The following is a 19,259-nucleotide window of genomic DNA, read 5'->3' as shown; positions in this document are numbered from 1 at the left end:
GCCAAGTCAAGTCGACATACGCCTCTGATTCCATTACGAGAGTGGTCCCTACCAAATCGAGGGCTGTAGGCGAGAGCTCCATCGGGTTTGCGAGCAAGAGCGTTTCCCGATCTGTAGCTGCGACGAGCGAAGGCCATCATGTTCCAGCTACTAACGTTATAACCGGAGCAGACATCCTTGAGGGTTCCCCTGTGATGCATCCATCCGTACCACGGCGGAAACCGTATCAAAGGGATGTCATACCAGACTCGTCTTCAATGTCAGAGGAGCCTCGGAAAAACAGTGACAATCCTGATTCACCATCTTCAAACAACCTGCCTACCTCAACGGGAACCGGCAACTATCTTATAGAACAGCGTAGGCCCACGGGAGTCTCAAGGAAACCTTCCACTCAAGACACAGGCCGTGTGATCAAGCCCGAGATTATTATCGAATTCGGCAGCAAGAAGAACGCAAAAAAGAAGTACCCCCTTCATACCCATGCATCGTCATCTCGCTCGTATAAACAGAGCTCACTTGGCATATCATCTGCGGCTTCGGATGAAGTGGCTATTGAATCTCCTGGGTCAGATGCATCCTACACTATCCCAACTGGATTTCCCGAGGCCCCTATACTACCTTCGGAACCCCTAGGATACGCACGGAAGGCCGCAGTACCCCGAGGCATCCGCAGCTCCTCAACTGAATCCTTTACATTCTCTAGTCAGCCTCCCTCTCTGTATATGACTTCGGAGCCGGAGTCACCCTCAGGACGGCGCCCAGCTAGGTTCCCTCCGACAATCGTGCATCAGCCTCCCCCTTTTGCGGTGCACTCTGCTTCCCACAATAAACATGACCCTATTCCTGCAGCTGCCTATCGCTCAATAACCATCCAACCAGAGAGGCATGGGAACCGTGAGCGTACGCAGAAATTGAAGGAAGAGGTTACACGCCAAGAGGAAGCCGATCGTCGGCTTGCCGAAGAACTTGCTAAAGAAGAAGTCCGCCAGGATATATTCGAACTTGGCTGTGCTGAAGGTAGGCCGGCGGGGCGCGTTGAAAGTAAGTTCGCCAAGTCCGAGAAGACAAGAGCGGAAGCGCGGGAAGATGCCAGGCGACGCAAGAAGGAACAAGCAATGGAGAGCGCCGAAAGGCAACTCCCCGAGTCTGAGAAGAGAAAAGCAGTGGAAAGGGAAGGAGCTGGGCGACGCAAGGGGGAACATAAAACGAAGGATCTTGAGAAGAGTGCTGAGCAGCTAGCACAAAAACACACCAGGCGATCGCTCCACACTCGCAGACGGTCCATATCGCGGCAGGATCTTGAAGAGCGTATTCGCCTTCTTGCCGAAACAGAGGCCCAGATGGCTCGTGAACGCGAGCTTGCTGAGGCCCGAGAAAGGCAGGAGAAGACCCAGGCGTCCACACGGAATTCTTCCGAGCGATCACCTCAGCACGCTCACAGATTGGCAGTGACAGTGGAGGATGTTGGGAGACGTGAAGACAACCTCCTGGAACCGGAAAGGGTACAAGAGGCGAGTAAGCTCGGTGCGAAAGCAAAGGCGACGGACGACAGTTCTGCGCATCCCGGTGGCAAGAGTGTCTTCGAATCTACAGGCAATGTCTCTGCTACCACGAGTCAAACCCTGTCGTCCGTCAAGGAAGAAGGCCCAACAAAGACACCCATAACCCCACCCACGGCATACTTAGACTTTGCCAAGACTATGTCGCCTACTCCAACAATCCTCATGCCATCTGCCTTCATAGCTTCGAAGGCTTCAACATCGACACGCAGGGCGGTAGAACCTACCGAAACAAGGCTTTACGATCGTGTTAAACAGCCAATGGAGTCTACGCTTATAGATTCCGCCTCTCGTAACGTTGATGGCAACTCCAGACGAGTGGTAAGGTCTCTCGTCATGCAGAAGGCGCAGCGCGAAAGGCCCTGGAGCGCACAACAGCACATCCCGAAGTTAGAACAGAACATCGGCCACGAGCGTCAATCACAGCAGGCAGACAGAACGAAGCATCAAAGAGAAGATCACCTTCAGTCTACGGAACACTTTGCTTCGGAAGAGGAACAGAGCTCGAAGTCACGTAGTCAGAGCCGAAGCCGCACTCGCGAAACCGAGAAGAGATGGGAGCAGGCCGCAAAAGCAGCGCTAATAGCAGGTGCCGTTGATGCCTTCCAAACCCGCAATCTTGAACATGGTCACACATGGAAATCTGAGGATGCAGGAACTCGTCAAACTATCGAAAATACACCTGCAGAGATACGAGAAACCCCCCGGTCAAGCGACGTATTTGTGCGGGCCCTGTACGACTACGACTCAGAAGACCAGTCGAATCTGAAGTTCCGGCTAGGCGACCTCATCCTGGTCACGGCGCAGCATGAGAGCGGCTGGTGGGCAGGTATTCGAAACGGCATTCTTGGTTGGTTTCCAAGCAACTACTGCGCCGCCTCGACCGGGCTGGACGATAGCGGCAGTGATGGAAAGTACTTCTACGTCGAACGGAAAGTCGCCCATGGTGAGCCCCGACGCGACCATGATCCCTACTACGAGCGTAAGGTGAAGGAGATTGGCCGAGAGGTCGACACTATTTCCTCCTTCAGAAGCATGGATTCTATGGGAGCAGGAGAAGAGATTGGGCGCTCGGTACAGGAGGAGGAAAAGGCAGAACAGGCAGCGGATCCTAGCGGTGTCGCTGTGCTTGCATCCGCCGCGATAGCGGGACTCGTGCGAAAAAACCGCCGATCTCTCCTTCTTAACAGCACTGGCTCGCGGTCTCGGTCTCGTACAAGAGAACGTCGAGTAAGAGAGCATTCTCAGTCGTACTCACGATCTCGCTCAAGGTCCCGTTCTAGAGAAAGAGGAAGGAGGAAAGAGAGGAGCCATTCCGCGTCTCAGTCAAGATCCGCATCGAGGTCCAAGAGGTTGGGAACTCTTGCTGCAATGGCTGGTATTAGCGCTCTCGCATACGCAGCTTCTACAAAGAATCGTAAAGAGAGAGAATCTCACCGTTACTCTAGCCGGTCATGGAGCAGAGCGAGATCAAGGAGTCGCAGTAGATCGGTGTATCTACACAGGGCAACTAGTTCAAGCCCGCTGCAGAGTCGAACCACCTCACCGAGTTCGCCTCCGCCTAGAGAAGCGACGACCATTTGGAAGGACACAGACATAGGATCATACGCACTAGACTTCGTTCCTTCTGGAAATATCCACTCTTCTTCTGCAAAGCAATCATGGAGCCGGCGTCTTCGGGACTATTGCAGTGCCCAGGGCCTGGGAGAACCGACCTGGCAAGATGTCCCAGACAATCGAGGGTTTGAAACGACGTGGTTAAGCATGGTGATAATTCAGGGAGTCCAATATCGTCCGGTTTTTCGGCGAGACCATCAAGATCTGGAAGATTCGCGAGAGGAAGCAGCAGAGGTGGCTTTCAAGCAACTGATCGGGGCTTTCGACAACGGCCCCGCTACTCCGCCGCCGGAACCGGGCGGCCCGGGTCCAAGTGCACTGGAAGATATCACCAACAATACAGAAAGAGGGCAGGGTCAATTGAAGCCTCCTGCGAACCCGAGACAAGCAGCGCAAGACACCGGACAGAGACTGCCATCTGAATTGCCTGATGATGAGCCTTCAAAACAAACACCGAAGCGGGACGAGGAATGGGCTATTGATCGATGTGGGGACTGCGTTCTCGATGCGTCCGGCCGCCGTGTGCCGTTTCGAGAGGCCCGTCGGAGCGAACGGAGCGAATGGATGGGCGTCGAGCGTCGTCATCCGAGGAGGCTGAGCGACGTTTGGGAGGAAGAGTCTGCAGTCTCAGACGACGAGGGCCAGAAAGTCCTTCCTACAATGATCGTCGGTGCTTCAGGAGGTGTCACGGGACGAACGGAGCCGAGCAGCACTAGTGTGGGCGCTGGCGTAGGCGGTGATACGGATGATACAAAATTTACGTTGGCCGACGAAGACGGCGGTAAACAATTTGAGCCAGGAGAGCCCCAAAGGAGGCTTAAATGGCGCACTGGTGAAGCTTTGGATGCACTAGAAGAGGAATCGTCTGATGAGGATGCGATGGTCGGAGAGCATGGACTCATAGCTTCCGACAACGAACAGCAACGGGCTATCGAGGTAGGGCTAGAGGAATCTCCGAGGGCACGGGAGACTTTCTCACCAGAGGACTCGCACACATACCCGTCTGCTGCTACTTTGAGACTCCCACACGAAACTGTCGATGAACGAGACGCCATGTCTTCAAAGGACTGGGAAGTCAATCTGACTCGACAGCACAAGAGCGCCCTAAAAGCCGACGCAGGCAGCGTTGTACCAAGTCCTGAGCAGTTTATGCACACACTGGAGTCTAACGTCCAAAAGATGTCAACTGAATTCCCGTACATCACGACTTCGAGCCCCAATGATATCGCACGGAAAGCCTTCAAGGAACGGAAGCAGAGGCCTCTAAAGGATCTGGAAGCGGACCTGACTCGTCTGGAAGAAGCCGCCCAAAATGCCCAAACAGACAATGATCTGGTTCGAAAGGATATCCTCCATCTTCAGAAACAGCTAGAAACGATGAGGGCCAACGCCCCTCCCAAGCACTCGCCAGAAAGGACGGAGGAACCTGTATTTCTCAGCGATTCGGCGTTTACGATAGCCGGTGAAGAAAGTGGTAGACATCTCAATCCGGAAAAGCCCCAAGGAAATCCTGCCCAGCACCATGCCGACTCTATGGATGCGCTAGAAAGGGAATCTTCAAGCTATGAATCGCCAGAAGGCCCTCTCATCGCCGGTGCTAGCGACCAGATATGCTACAGGTGCGGCAATCAAGGTCACGACACCCGTTACTGCACTCAGGACGCTGGCCTGGGCTATGGAGGCTTCAGTGGCAGTCAAGAGTGCTATAAGTGCGGGAAGCGTGGTCACATCGCTCGTAACTGCCCTCAGGGCGCTGGTATGGACTATGGGGGCTACGCCGCCGCTAAGTCTCAGATCTGCTATAATTGCGGAAGCGTCGGCCACATGAACCGTGAATGCCCGCAGAAACATAAGTGCTACAACTGTATGAGAGTCCAAAACTTTTACAGGGCATGCTCAGCTAATGTGACCAACAGGTGGTGAACTCGGTCATTTGTTGCGAGACTGTCCCTTCGACATGGGCCAGGGGTTTGAGAAAGCGCTGTTGACCGACCAGAAGGAACCCGAAATGGCGAAACCCGACGAAGCTTCCACACACTCGCCAGAAGCAAGCGAGAATATCGTATCCTCTGCCACGGGGATTTCTGATGACCAATTAGATACGAAGATGGAACGAACCTTACGAGCTCTATTCGCTAAAGTCCTAGGCATCGACGCCGCGAATATCACTCGTGATGATAATTTTCATTTCTTGGGCAAAGACTCGCCTTTAACCAAACCTCCCCTTAGTTTGCGCACTTTGGCGATACGGCTCGAGGTCATTGCAAGCGAGCACGGGGTCGAGATCTCATCTTTGAGTGTGCTTAACCATCCCATACTACGCGACATGGCAAAGCACGCGCATTTTTCTGAAGGGTTTGAGCAAGTTAACCGGCATCTTCTCGAAGAATTTGGCTTAGAAGACAGAGCGGCGACTGATTTGCAGGTGCCGACTATGGAACCAGCTACCCCAGTAGCGGGACCTGACATGGACTTCGAGATTTTTGAACCCCACCTTTTCGCCGAATTGAAGGGTTGCGATGACGAGAACTGGCAAGCTATTCACACCCGGCTGCCGGAAGCCTGGAGGTGGGACGTCGATTACCACACGACTCACAGCAACGGCGGCAAAGACCATGGTTGTTGCACATGCACGCCGGTCGAGCCGGATGATCCAAAGAACTTTCCTCTTACCATTGCCGGCACTCCGGTCGTCCTTCCGGTGGAACATCAGTGGCCGCCGATGGCAGGAGTCAACCCGCCTCCTGATCCACGACCTTCTGCTCCGATCGATTGCACTAGCGATATCCCCTTGGAAGTCGTGCGGGATCTATTTCTCACTTTTGAGGGCAGCGTCGGTTTCTATCTCCTCATCAACGGTCTTCTACAAATCATTGTACCCGAAGGCTTCGACACTGTGTGGGCTTCATCACATCTCCCACACAAGTACGGAGGGTTGAAAGTGTGTTATATCCCGCAAACAGTGGAGCCCACCATGTTCCCAAGCAAAACTGAAACTACGAAGTCTAAAAGTTCCCCAGGCTCGCAAAGCTCGGGCATATCTAGCATCTTCCGCCCTTCGAAGACCTCGAATATTTCCCTCAGTCAGCCGTTGCAAATCAACGACTTCATCGAAGCGCGGGCAAAGTCCTCGCATAGGAAGGAGAAGTTTGCAGGAAGGATAGGCCTGAAGATTACAAAGTGTGGTGACCCATATCTTGTCATGTCGACACACGTCATCACTGAAGCGATACTCGCGAAGTCACACATAGCGGGGATCTTCAGCAAGAGGGACAGATTCGAGAAGCTGGATGACAATTGGAATGACCATGTGGAGATCTGGGCTGGCAATGAAAAGGTGAGACCCAATAACCCATCCTCTACTGATGCGCCTCTGACACCGGGTATAGATCGGAACCGTCGAGCAGACCTTCGACAACGAAGCAGAGATCTACCCTAACGGCTTCAAGCACGACATCACCCTCATCAAATCAACGAACCCCTCCGCAATTAAAGATATCCAATCGCCCATACCCAATCTCGGCTGGCTAGGAAAAGAATCCTGGTACTCTCTCCGCCAACAAACCAGTGGCTTAAAGATCCTTGGGCCCACAGAATCCCACCGCTGTGCTAAAACCCTCAGAACTAATCGCCCCTCCGAAATCCTCGTCGTCGGCGAAGGCATCTTCCTCAACCAGAGCGCCGGCCCCAAACCTACCAAAGATCACGACATGTCGACTTGGAAAGATCTCGTCTCTCGCGCGGTACTGTATCGAGTGTATCCGGACTTTGATCCGCCGAACGGATATAGTGGGGTGGCGCTATACGCGGAGGGCATGAGGGAGGACGGGACGGAGGGACCGGGAGTCGTGGGGTTCCAGAGCTTCGTGCAGAGGAGCGGACATGTGCAAAATTTTGAGATGGAAGGAGGCGCGCTGGAGAAGAGGTTGAAGCTGGGGAGGGTGGCGTTCTATGGGGCGTTCCAGGTGCCAGAGGGGTTGAGAAAAGAGTTTGGTATTGTCTAGAACTGCTAATTAAACGTCTGGGGACTGATAAGCTCCATCTACGCCCCTACTGACATTTCGATCTTCCAGTAATCTTGGCCAGAGCTCAAGAATCCACTGTGCGTGGAGTTAGCGGTGGATATGTAGGCAGGGCAGCATTTTGGACCGGATGGAAAAGCAGCGGGAGGCGGTGTCGGACATGTTTCGTGTAAGCGGGGGGCCAGGGTCCTTCAGATGTGATGAAGTCTAGAAGGTCTTGTAACGATATTCGTGTCGGACAAGAAGGGATAACGGACAGGTTTGGATCGATCGGATACTACGGCGCGTTCCTTTTTTGCCATTCCCTTCCGCAATGTGATAGCCGCTAGTTGGGTTCACGGCATATGTTATTTATCGTTTAGACGTCGGCATGATCCAATTACTAATACGGCCGTCGAGGTAGTAGGTATCATGCCGCGGGGCACCCAGTGTGCCTCCTGATTGGATCTAGGTCAATAGGGAAATATGGGAGAGGGTCTTTACGGAATCACAAGACATTGAAGAGATATGTAAGATTGTCTGGTAGACGACAGATTGGCTCTGAAAAGAAGGACTGAGATGCCGTCTTTCGGAATACTCTAGACCGAAGACGAATTTCCAATGAGTTTCGGTGCCTTGCAGTACCATGAGCTAGCAGTGGAGAAGGAGTGATGAGCCACATAGTGCATCTTTGTCGCTTATTGGGCATGTATTTGTGGGGCTTTGCTGCAGTCTTGCACCCACCTAGACGCCCAAACTGCACGCGTACCCTAGCTGATTTTTGGTTCTACATAGCCGCAGCGTTTGGTCTTCGGTGTCGTTCTCATAACAAATACTCTTGACTATCACCTTTACGACGTTTATAAAATTATGTACTTCTACATCCATATATCTAAATCTTGCAATGCCATGGAGTTTCAGGCCTCTCCTGCGGAATGCGGTAGCTTATTATCGAACTTCAAGAGAGACTTCTTCACCACCAATCATATCGACCCCACTTTCTTTCGCAAGTGTCGCCTAGTGCGCGAAGCGGAAGTCCAACTATCGTCGTCAGCGTCGCTCCAGGCATCTCATGTGGCTGACTTACGCGTTTGTTCCCCTCATCAGATGTCGTTTCGAGGTATTCCAATTGCTGTTCCTGAGTCATAGCATTCCACTTCTTCTCCCTCGACTTATTGCGCCAGACATAGTATGCCTTGGTCAGAAGATATATCCCAATATTGCCTACCGCGATCCCCAGCAGCGTTCTGTTACCATGCTTATAGTTCGGCGCATCGTCTTTGCGATAGATGTTCGAGGAGATGATGCCGCCAGCCTGGACAAACATGTTATAACAAGCGGCAGAGACGGTTCGGGACCGCACAGTGTTGGAATTGCGCGAGTTCCAGCCGACTTGGATGGGATGCGCTATGATTGCCGTCAGCTCTATGTATACGGATTAGAGAGAAAGGGTCGTGCGAGGACTCACGGCTAGGATAACTCAGAAGCAAGGTTATGACGGCCCAAACGATCCACTTGTTGGCCTTTGCGACATTTGCGACTACCAGCCACACCAAAAAGGGGATGGCCCAGATTTGAGCCGTCATGGAATGAAGGGTTTGCTCTTTGAAGATTTCGGATGAGTATGAAAGCGCCAGCATGAGAACGACTGAGATATGGTAAGTATACACTAGACATCTTTTCAAGAGTAATGCTTACTGTGGACAGCCGTCCATGGGATCGCCAAGAGATTGGACTGGAAAGTGTCGAAGCCCAGACCCCGTAATGAGAGCGTGAGGTACTGAAGCGGCGGCGTCATGGGGATCTGGAACATAATACCGAGAATGTACAGTGGCCTGAGGATTGTCAGCATTTGGAGCGCTCTCTGGTACAGTACGGGGAGCTTACCAGAGGTCGTAGTCTTTGAGACTCTTCCATAGTAGCCTTGGAGTAACAGGTTGCCGGTTGTGCATGGACCCTTTGGACGGATCGTCTCGGATGACGCGGTTGACTATGATTTCCTCTTCACGTGCATTGAACCACCCTTTCTTCCCACGAGCCCAGTTTGCGGTCTGACAAGGCCCTGGAGGCATAAGGAAGACGGCGGACAGACCGATGAGGAAAGTAAATAAGCCCTGCGTTTGATTAGGAAAGTGGCAAAACGCTCAGGCTGGTGGAGCTCACCTCGATCAAGAACAGCCATCGCCATCCTGATTGGCCCTGTACGCCTCGCATATGCAGCAGACCATAAGCAAGGAATCCGGCGAGGATGTCCGCAATGCTCATTGCAGTCCAGAAAAAGCTCAAGCGGAGTGACAGCTCGTGATGCTTGTAGAAGTACGAAAGGTAGAGGATAACGTCAGGGATGAAGCCGCCTTGCAAGATGCCGAGGAGCGAGCGGCATGTCAAGAAGCTTGCGCGACCAGAGAGCCAATACTGACCGCTCGCAACAATCGACCAGAGCATCATCTGCATTGGAATCCAGCGATCAGGGCCCATCCACTTGCTCACCAGCTGGGAAGGTAGTTCAGCACAGAGGAAGCTCAGCTTGAAGACGGTGTTGCCAAGATTGTAGTCTGGAAATGTCAGCATGGGGGCTTTCTCATAGCTATTCGCAGCGTACCATTGGTGGTCAGGTGCAGATCTTTGAGGAAGTTGTCCGTGTTCGCTTGCTGGATGTTGGCGCGATCGAGCTCGAGAGCCATGAAACAAATGCATGTGAAGATCAGGATACGAAGATCAATCTTGTGAATCAGCTTTTGCTCTTCTCCCCAAGTCCATCTTGCCAATGGATTGAATCGATGCAGGTTTTCCCTGAACACGATGTTTAGCTCAGTGCCGATTGTGAGAAGGGGCTAACCTTACCAGTCTGGGCGTGGTTGGTATTGCTTCGCTGAGTCGGGATTATCATAGACACTGGGCTGTCATTGTTAGTAATAGGCGCGAAGATCGACGAAAGTAGAACATACCAGAGTCGCAATTGCATCCGGATCATATGAAGTCTTCGCTCTCTGGAACCAAAACCTCTTTTCGGCATGTGGAACACCGAGCGGTGGAGCATCCTCCGTAACGGTGACTTCGGTTTGGTCCTTCTCTGGTACACCACGACTGCTAACGGCAATCGCGCCATAACCAGTAGTCGTGGACGGTGTAGAGTCCCCGGAGCTAGAGCCTACAGGAGGCCGAACACCGGTAAGAACGGTCGACATGGCGAGAGCGCTGGATGATACCAGGGGTGAGGTAGGTAACAAAGCGTCGTAACACAGTACCTCGGGGCAGATGCGCAAGGTCTATATAAGTTCCGGGAGTGCGGTGCCGGAAGGATTCTATATGCTCGCATCTTCTGTATGACGAGGCCGAGCGAATTGATGACTGCGGAAGGATTCCATGGGGAAACCAGGCCAGTGGAACTCTACGCAATCAAGGCACAGGATGGCAATATCCCACCAAGTTCATCGCCAAGTTAAGGCCTCTCCTGGCGCTGCGGATAGTCGACTGATAAGGACGATGTCGGCCGAGTCTAGAGTGTCCATGGCGTTGCCCATTGAAGCAAAGGGGCGAGAAGAGTTCGGGTGGTAGCTTGTACGGACTTCAGCGCTTGAACCTAGAATCATTTCGGAGATAACGAGGTCATGTCGGCAAGATCAGCGATACCGCAGACTTTGTCGCAGGGGTAAGAGACTTGGCTAGTGAACTGTGTTGCAAGCTCGCACACAGTCAGAATAAAATTTCAAGGATGGATCATGGTAGACCTACATATTCTGCCATGGGGCACATAGGTACCGGGACCCTAGTCGCTGGAGAGTGGAGTGAAGACGAAGGGAAAAGCAACTTGTGTCTTGGTCGAAGCTCGATCTCTAACCGAGTGCCCATGTGTTCAAGTGGTGATATTGCGCGAAAATGACATAATCGCGGCAGGGGAGGTCCCGAGCGAGCCTGCAGCAACACATGGTTCCAGATCCAGGAATCCGGGACGCCTCCGAGACTGCACTTCAGTGGGAGTGCCTCCGAGCTGCACCGAAAGTTGTCGGGTGCCAGATTTTGTGAGTTAGACTATCGCGCCATTTCAATGTGGCTTCCCTGCTGCGTTAGTATTCGGAGTGCATACTTGGATGTTTGGATGTGGCGTTACGTTCACCCAGCTTAGCGCATCGCTGTGCCGAAGAGCACGCCATCTATCCCCCACATTTCGTGCACCGGACCCCTCAGTAACAACTCAACACCATGAACACCCGCTCTAGTATTGGGAATACACTTGCGGGTGTGACCAACAGGAGATAACCGGCGATTAGGCATTCCACCGAGCGCGGGTTGCACAAGAGAGCCCTGCAATGATGTGATCATGCGAGATAAGGGATTCGAGGTCGTGACTATTAGCATTTGTTAGTCTGCTCGTCATTCATATGCAAGAGGTGCAAGAGAAGAATATATTATAAAGGTGAACAACTTACCCAGAGGCGGGGTTACTAGCACTCTTCATCTTCCCTCGTGTCCAAAAACAAATCGCAACATGTCTACGCAAACGATCACCGCCGTTGGGCAAGCTCCCGAGACCCAACCCACACCCGCTCGAGAGCCACTTCAGTTGAAGGGCGCTCTCGACCAGTACAAGTCTTTTGATGTTACTCCCGTCATTGGCCGAGAGTTCGTGGACGTAAATCTGAAGGAGTGGCTTCGAGCTCCCAACTCCGACGACTTGATTCGGGATCTTGCCATCACAAGTAGGCCGCCCGCAGCTGTAGATGCTATTTCAGATACTGACTGCCGCACAGTTTCCCAACGAGGCGTTGTCTTCTTTCGCAAGCAAGATGAAGTTGATAACGAGGTCCAGAAGGAATTGGTGCAACGCCTTGGGCAGCTTTCAGGCAAGCCGGAGACATCGAAGCTCCACATCCATCCCGTCAGCAACTCTGGACGGACGCTTGGAGGAAAAGACGACGAGATCAGCGTCATTAGTTCGGAACAGGCGAAGGCGTTGTACAAGAATCGGTACTTGGACTTCCTCGGGAAGAAGCAGAGCGCAAAGGGGGGTTGGCACAGCGATATCACATTCGAGCCTGTGCCAAGTGACTATGCGCTCTTGAGACTCACGGAGCTACCCGAGACTGGAGGTGGTAAGTTGACTTGTTATATGAGTAAAGCTGTCCATGGCTGATTCGTGACCTGACAGATACCCTGTGGGCATCCGGCTATGAGTTGTACGATCGACTGTCTAAGCCATATCAAAAGTTCTTCGAGTCGCTGACGGCCACTTATGCGCAACCCGGATTTGGTGAAGCCGCAAAGGCCAACGGCTTTGAGCTCTACAGCAAGCCAAGAGGTGCGCCGGAGAACGTTGGAACGGATCTGAAGGCTACCCATCCAGTGATTCGGACAAACCCAGTAACGGGCTGGAAGTCGATCTTTGGCGTTGGCCACCACGTGGCGAAGATCAACGAGCTCACCGATGAGGAAAGCAAGCGGGCGTTGGACTGGTTTGTGTCGCTGATAGTCGAAAACCACGACCTGCAGGTACGCCACAGATGGCAGAATGTCAACGACCTGGCGATTTGGGACAACCGCTCTGTGTACCACACCGCGACTTATGACTATGAGGGTCTGGGGGCTAGGACTGGTCAGAGGGCTGTTTCTCTCGGTGAACGGCCTTACCTGGATCCAAACAGCAAATCTAGAAGGGAGGCTTTAGGGTTGCAGGTTTCGTAGGAATGTGCAACGGGTATCGAGTCGCGCAGTTGCTCGCACGCTCTCTAGATGTAGCAACCTCTGGACAAACTTAAGCCAGTTTAGTAGAACATACTCGACCCATACCTGGATTTCCCAGTGAAGTAACCATGCTATATTATGCTTGACCGGGATCATTGCTGCCGGATAGGAACGAATAGTTGCCTGAATGAGCCTCGAAGGTTATCCCACCTTTTTCGGGCTCCTGAATCAACTTTGTTTGCAGCCGAGAGATCGAATGTCCTTTTGGTGCTGTTGTCTGATAAGATGTGGAGATTGATTACGTTAGCATCACGCGACGCAACGGCGTCAGTCGTCCTCCCCTCTTTCCATCAATCCTACCCATCATCAGGAGCATCAAGACATCGAAATCTACGCTCCCGGGAAGGGTCATCCCGTATGTGGGTGGCCTATGATCCGCAAGGCTTTCGCGTGCTGTAAGGCTGAGGCTGCGAACACAGCCACTCTAGGAGACAATAAAAAGGCATGGTGAAGTTTGGTACGTGTAACAACTCTCAGGTTACAGAGATCTCACAAATGCCCGTATCGATGAAGCACGCTTCAAGGCACAAAGAAGAGTTGGATAGGCTCCATCCGTAATGTTCCATTTCAACTAGAAAAGAGTGTAGGCCACTTTCAAAAGCGCTGTCCGTCATGCGACCAGAAACCAGATCTTAACCTCTAAAACGAGTGTAACCCACTTTCGAAAGCCCCGTAAGTCTTTCTACCAGACAGTGATCCCTAGCACCAACTTTTCGCCAGGATACTTCCCAGCAAGGTCTTGATATCCTCAGCTGAGACCTTAGTAGCTCTTGATCTCGTTGGTGATGATGTTAGGAGACCAGTCATGAGTGTTCTGCCCCTTCTCGTCGAAAAGAAACTTGAAGACCGACATCTGAGGAACATTGTACTCATTCTCGTTCCCCTTCTTGACGCCGTAGACCCTCAAGTTCCACTTCCCGTCCCTGTAGTAGTGGACAGTGGCGGAAATGGAAGAGCCCTCCTCGATAGTGTGCTTCTCCTTCTTGGCCGAGCCGAGTGAGCCCTCGTACCAAGGTGCGTCGCCCGTCTTGCACACCTCCCTGAGCTTCTGGCCCGGATCCACATAGTACACGCGGATCTGGATGGTATCAAAGTTAATTTTGGCTATGAGTGGCGGGGGTCAAATTACCTCTTTGGTACCAGCGTCATTCTGGTTCCACGTGATTGCAGCGACCTGCTGAGTCTTGTCTGAAACACGAATGTCGTCCTCGCCGATCTGAATCCTCTTCCTCTTGTAATCGCCGGATCCGGAGTCGTCGGGGGATTCCAGGTAGGACAGGTTCTTGTCTGGGTTGACGTAGAACAGGTAGCTTTTGTTTCCGCTGTCGACGGCAACAATGTCCACTGGGGGATTCTGAGGTGTCTCATCAGTGTATGTAAAGAGAACGTCTATGCTCGGGATACGTACCACGTGAGGCATGGCTGCTGGGCTTTGATATTTCCTTAACGAAGGAGTTGTTGAGCGGATAGGGTTGGAAGGCGAAGTATGGATCCCAATTGAGAGTGAACTGTGACCCAAGGTTGCAGATGCAGTGACTGCTGGTGTCGACCTTGAACCTGGGGAGATGGTGAGGTTTATACTTGTGCCGTCTTGCAGAGTCGCTTGAAGAGTCATCGTGGCTCTCTGTGCCATGTTGATCGCGTAAATCATCGGCGTAGCCAAGTTCCAATCGATTAATGTGCGCAGTGTGGCGGGCGAGTTCGTTTAGCAAGGAGACCGAGCAGAAGTGCTTTTTCGTCGCAATGCATTCTGAGGTGTGAAGTCATTGGAGACGGGAACGTCGAGTCGTAACGAGAAACCCACCCTTTAGGATGCTCTAGATTGTCTATGGCGGACACTACTGCATTTCCCGCGGCGACTCCGGTGCGTAGTGGACTTGAACATGCATGTTGAGGCTTCGCGTGTCTCGCAGAAGAGGGCTATGGCTGGCTGAAGGCGTAACATGATCATTTGATGGGAGCAATCTTGTGATATGCTCGAGAATTTTCGCCGCGAAAGCGTTGAAATGGTACTACTGCTGCGATGCAAAGTCCCGCACCACGTTGGCCTGTGCATTTGATGGTGCTTCTATTTGTCTAGCCGCTTGTGATCGAATGCATCTAGAACCTTCACGGTGCCCTGGCTATTGGTTATCGTTGAATTGGTATTGTATGCCATGTATCGTACCAACAGTCATCGCTCAGGGCTCACTTAATTGCCAAGTCCGCTCGAAATGAGATGTAGTAATTGCGACGGTCCTTACCCAAAGCGCTAGCACGTACAAGACCATGTGTATCGACGCTGTGCCAGGACTAATGAGCTCCTGCTATTGAAACAGCTGTGTAGGCCCTGTATTCGATAATAGTGTTGCCAGATCTTCAGTTCCCTAGAGAAGTGTAAAATATCTTTGTAGTGTATTCAAGTCCTACACCTCTGACGAGCAAACAGTGACAATTCGACAGATCTGTGATTCCTCACTTGTTCGCCCGTGTACTGTGGAGTACGGCGGTTCTCAGCTGCGAAAACAACCACCATCATCCCGTCCGAGGACGCCATCATGCCAATCTAGAAACCTGATGAAGCCGCATGGCGTTGACCTTGCCAGGCTCAACATTGGACCTTACAAAGGCGCTTGCCAAAGGCCAATCAAGCGCTAACACGTTGTGGGTCGGGCCGCGGGCCGCGACTCATGCAGGATTCTCCAGCTCGCACAAAACCCGGGGGGCGTTTAGCCACGCTCTTCGATCAGCCGCAATTGACCTTCGGCGTCTTCTTGTCTTTTGCCAGGATCTTCAATCGATCGCTTGGATGAAGCCCAGACTCCCTCCCACTCACCGCCGTTACGGTACATTCGTATTTATGTGGGCCTGCATGCTGTAAGCACCTATCCAGAATCCTTGACAATGACTTGTTCAGGCTTAAGAGTTAGGCGATGGCAGAAAGACGGGCAATCCAAGGGGAATCCGCTGTCGTCGCCGCTCTAGATTGGTAGGACTTTGAAGAGCACAGGGGAAACTTCAAACGCATCCGACAAAAGTGGTTAGCGGAAAGGGTGACGTAAGCTCGGGCTCGGAAAAACGCTAGACCGGTTCAGGCTTCGCAGTCAACTTTTTGACGCCTGCTGTATTCTCATTCCTCACTCCGCACTCCCGTTCACTCCTCTACAGCATAGCGTTGGCGTTTAGGTACGAACGTGGGACAGTCACTCATTGATGGTGAACACTTTCCAGGCATCAACGCCGCGGACTAAGAGAACTACCTCGAATTTTTCCTATAGAATATGAGTCAAGCAAACTCTTTATAGGACCGTCAATCCTTGGATTCATTTTACACGAAACATTCCGGGGCAATTCCTCACCTTGTTTGTACACCTCTATTTCTGGAAAAGAGACCTGTCAAACCGCGGCTCGATCTCCACGGAGCACACCTCGAGCATCAAAGCTCAACTCTACCGTACCCTTTCTCTCAGAAGCGTCTTTTCACGCTCAGTGTTTGAAATGTCAGACTCATTAACTTCAAGTCTTCATGACCTGGAGTTGGAACCCAAACCTTCAGACGATCCTCGAAAAACAGTTGTCGAACTCATCCAGCGATGCAAAATATTACAAGAGGAGGTCGAGAAGTACGTTTCAGCAGTCGACGCAAACCAGAAGGATGCAAAGATCCCATATCAAGTCGAATACCGAAGTCTGCGGAACGACTTCAAGAATGAGCTTGCCTTTCTGAGCAAGTTACAAGGTTCAGACCTGTCTACGGAGAAAGCTCGCCACTACATTGTATCATCGAATCTGCTATACTATGAAGCGCTGTGGGCCGCGGCGAAACGGTCGTCAGGTTTGCTAGGCTTCCGGAAATACTTCTTCTGGAACCGACAGAAAGAGGGCCATGGCACGAAAGGGCTCAGCCTTGCAAAAGGTAGTCAAACGAAAGGCAAGAGCTCCGCGTTGGTCGACATTGTAGCAGATGATGGCATGGAATGGGTGCGCGTATCCACTATATCCGAAAAGCGGCTTTTGTTCGATCTTGCGAAACTGGGCTGGCAGAATGACAGCGATTCGGATGAAGACACGCCAGATGCTCCGGCCAGTAACTGGGAAGATGATGACGATGATGACCAAGTCGACATCGTTAAGAACGCTCGCGAACTGGCTCGCGCTGCGCGTGCAAACCCAATTCGGGGGCATGGTCCGAAAGTGCTCTTTGTGTTGACGCGGATCCAGTCAGGCAAGCTAAAAGAGGTCGACGCGGTGCTCGATAAGATCAGAGAGACAGGTGTGGTCGTACAGTGTGCCAACGAGATACCGGAGACTCTGCCATTGGAGTCAGTCCTCCCAAACCTCCTCATCGATCGCTCTCGCACGCTCTCCAGCACGCTCAATATTGATTGCACGATTTTGCTGGCATTGATATCCGACATTTCGCACAAGCAATGTCCGATACTTGATTGGGTAAGTTGTCCCCAAGTTTTGCTCCGGAAACCACTCGCGATGACTCTGGACACATTTGCTAACGTAATTCCTCGCGTTTACAGTATCCTGGCGAAGTTCGAGCGCAGATCGAGGAGGAAGCAAACGAGAAATTGCTACCCACCCACCTCTATCCGGCAATCGGGTCGCGCCCAATGGTGTGCACTAAGGAAGCGGCTGATCAGATGAACTTGATTGTCGACACTCTAGCGACGGATAAGGAGAAAGTGCGCGCGAACTTGCTCCTTGCTCAGGGAGACCGCCAGGCTACGCCATCGGACCAGTTGCTCAGTGCCTGGCTCGAGTTATCAGACCATCCTGTGCCCAAAGGCTTTCAGCTCCCTATCCGGGTTGTGCCGAGCAATTTGGACCAAATAATAGGTAAGGCTCCCACACCGCGCATCGCACTCGTCATTGCAGATCCATCCTTTGTTCTTTGCCGTGTTTAAATCATTTGTGTCGTTTGGCCTGTATCTTGTGGACGCCATTCAATCATGGTGCTAACGTGCAATAGAGAAACTTCCCGCCGTTGCCAATAAGATTGCAGCCGAGGTGAACAAGCTCAACAGCGCGATATTTTTCTATGGATGGGCCGAAGGTCTAACAACACTGAGCGCGAATCGAATGAGAGCGCGTCAGATCGATCGGCTGATCAACGAGAACGGTCTGGCGGACGGCGAAGCTGGACCGCACATTTGGCTTTGCGGCGAGAGTCGAAGCCTTATCGCCAAACAAGGGCGTCGGAAATGATCACTCGCTGAAGAGAACACTTAGTGGAAAATGAGCAGGTTATTGAAATCGACCCTTCGTATGTCGGCTGAGCATGAATGCCGTCTGTGTGCGAACACATCCTAGTAAGGCTCAATTCGCATCTCATTCCAAATATCTCGTATTCAATGAAAGGAGTCGACTCAAAGTATGCCCTGTTTTCTCTGCTTGCTGGACGCCTCCGGAGGGCTTTCCGCGGTTGATAAAGCTGGAGTGTTACATGTCCTGCTCTTCCATCTTAGACAACTGCTAAGTTCACCGCCACCTTTACAGACAAGCCGATAATGGCCGTCGCCGAACGCAGCACGTGAAGCCGCGCGGGGATCGTTGGCGAGCTATTGCTCGTATGTGGAGATGAGAATTGTCACTTGTGATCGCGGAGATCAGTGCGGGCTAAGCATTCGCCTCCTCCACATGCGCTCTTGTGAATATATAACCCAAACCCCTCCCTCCCAACAGACCCCCACGGAACTCCCCACAAGCACCTGCCCGTACCTACAACTCCCAACAAACCACCCCACGACTCACCATGCACCTCACCCTCCTCCTCCTCGGGCTCCTCAGCCCCATCCTCGCCACAGCCCTCCCCACCATCCTCGCCAACCCCATCGGCACCGTCTACGCCGATCAAAACTTCCAAGGCCTCGCCACCCAGCTCTTCGACACCCACGGCACCTGCGCGACCTTCGAGTCTGGCGGCGTCAAGAAGTAAGACTCCCCCTCCCTTCCTTCCCTCCTCTATTATTTACTTACTACGAAAACGCAGCCCAACGCTCATCCACTCCCTCTCCATCTCAGCGCCCATCAAGTGCACTCTCTTCACGCAACCCGAGTGCATTCCCGGCGCCACGGCGCCCGTCGTCGCCGTCAACGGCCCGACGAAGGTCAAGAACTTTTTGCCGAGTCAGGATCGCGTTTCCCCGCCGGGCTGGCTGTTTATGAGCTATAAGTGCGGGGCGGTGGCGACGGAGATGGATGGGGAGAGCGAGGTTGAGGGAAAGGAGGTAAGTTGGGCTTGGACTGGTCTTGGATTGTTATGGTGAGAGGGGACGCTAATAGTTTGTGGTAGGGTGTGTAAGGATATGGGGTAGTAGCGCACCGGGAGGTGTGGGACTGCTACTGCGAC

At 52.5% G+C, this 19,259-nt stretch overlaps 6 protein-coding genes across 6 annotated transcripts; 4 read left to right on the top strand and 2 right to left on the bottom strand.

Annotated features, from left to right (window-relative positions):
- Nucleotides 1-5,643: 5,643 nt before the first annotated feature.
- Nucleotides 5,644-7,180, top strand: BU26DRAFT_421153 (uncharacterized protein; the record flags this gene model as incomplete). The annotated part of the gene is made up of 2 exons (XM_033823394.1): nt 5,644-6,513; nt 6,566-7,180. The coding sequence occupies 2 exons, from the start codon at nt 5,644-5,646 to the stop codon at nt 7,178-7,180; spliced, it is 1,485 nt and encodes a 494-aa protein (XP_033687224.1).
- Nucleotides 7,181-8,194: 1,014 nt separating this feature from the next.
- Nucleotides 8,195-10,365, bottom strand: BU26DRAFT_529413 (major facilitator superfamily transporter; the record flags this gene model as incomplete). Its single annotated transcript, XM_033830895.1, has 9 exons — nt 8,195-8,218; nt 8,265-8,584; nt 8,646-8,825; nt 8,876-9,012; nt 9,065-9,291; nt 9,341-9,732; nt 9,780-9,970; nt 10,022-10,077; nt 10,126-10,365. 9 exons carry the CDS (start codon nt 10,363-10,365, stop codon nt 8,195-8,197), a joined length of 1,767 nt encoding a protein of 588 aa, XP_033687223.1.
- Nucleotides 10,366-11,666: 1,301 nt separating this feature from the next.
- Nucleotides 11,667-12,859, top strand: BU26DRAFT_421722 (putative TfdA family taurine dioxygenase; the record flags this gene model as incomplete). Its single annotated transcript, XM_033823424.1, has 3 exons — nt 11,667-11,877; nt 11,929-12,270; nt 12,327-12,859. The coding sequence occupies 3 exons, from the start codon at nt 11,667-11,669 to the stop codon at nt 12,857-12,859; spliced, it is 1,086 nt and encodes a 361-aa protein (XP_033687222.1).
- A 639-nt stretch (nt 12,860-13,498) lies between these two features.
- BU26DRAFT_253155 (uncharacterized protein) lies at nt 13,499-14,747 on the bottom strand. Its single transcript, XM_033821169.1, has 4 exons — nt 14,724-14,747; nt 14,328-14,669; nt 14,049-14,282; nt 13,499-13,997 (listed from the first exon to the last, which is right to left on the bottom strand). The coding sequence occupies exons 2-4, from the start codon at nt 14,568-14,570 to the stop codon at nt 13,680-13,682; spliced, it is 795 nt and encodes a 264-aa protein (XP_033687221.1). The 5' UTR covers nt 14,571-14,669; nt 14,724-14,747; the 3' UTR covers nt 13,499-13,679.
- A 1,649-nt stretch (nt 14,748-16,396) lies between these two features.
- BU26DRAFT_421901 (uncharacterized protein) lies at nt 16,397-18,115 on the top strand (the record flags this gene model as incomplete). The annotated part of the gene is made up of 3 exons (XM_033823435.1): nt 16,397-17,347; nt 17,431-17,746; nt 17,880-18,115. 3 exons carry the CDS (start codon nt 16,397-16,399, stop codon nt 18,113-18,115), a joined length of 1,503 nt encoding a protein of 500 aa, XP_033687220.1.
- Nucleotides 18,116-18,662: 547 nt separating this feature from the next.
- On the top strand, nt 18,663-19,211 carry BU26DRAFT_561969 (uncharacterized protein; the record flags this gene model as incomplete). Its single annotated transcript, XM_033832979.1, has 3 exons — nt 18,663-18,841; nt 18,900-19,137; nt 19,203-19,211. 3 exons carry the CDS (start codon nt 18,663-18,665, stop codon nt 19,209-19,211), a joined length of 426 nt encoding a protein of 141 aa, XP_033687219.1.
- Between the last annotated feature and the right edge of the window lie 48 nt (nt 19,212-19,259).

Source organism: Trematosphaeria pertusa, assembly GCF_010094035.1.
Source record: "Trematosphaeria pertusa strain CBS 122368 unplaced genomic scaffold BU26scaffold_4, whole genome shotgun sequence".
NCBI classification, from domain to species: Eukaryota; Fungi; Ascomycota; class Dothideomycetes; order Pleosporales; family Trematosphaeriaceae; genus Trematosphaeria; species Trematosphaeria pertusa.
The sequence above is the reverse complement of the archived record's forward strand: the minus strand, read 5'-3'. Positions and strand labels throughout refer to the sequence as shown.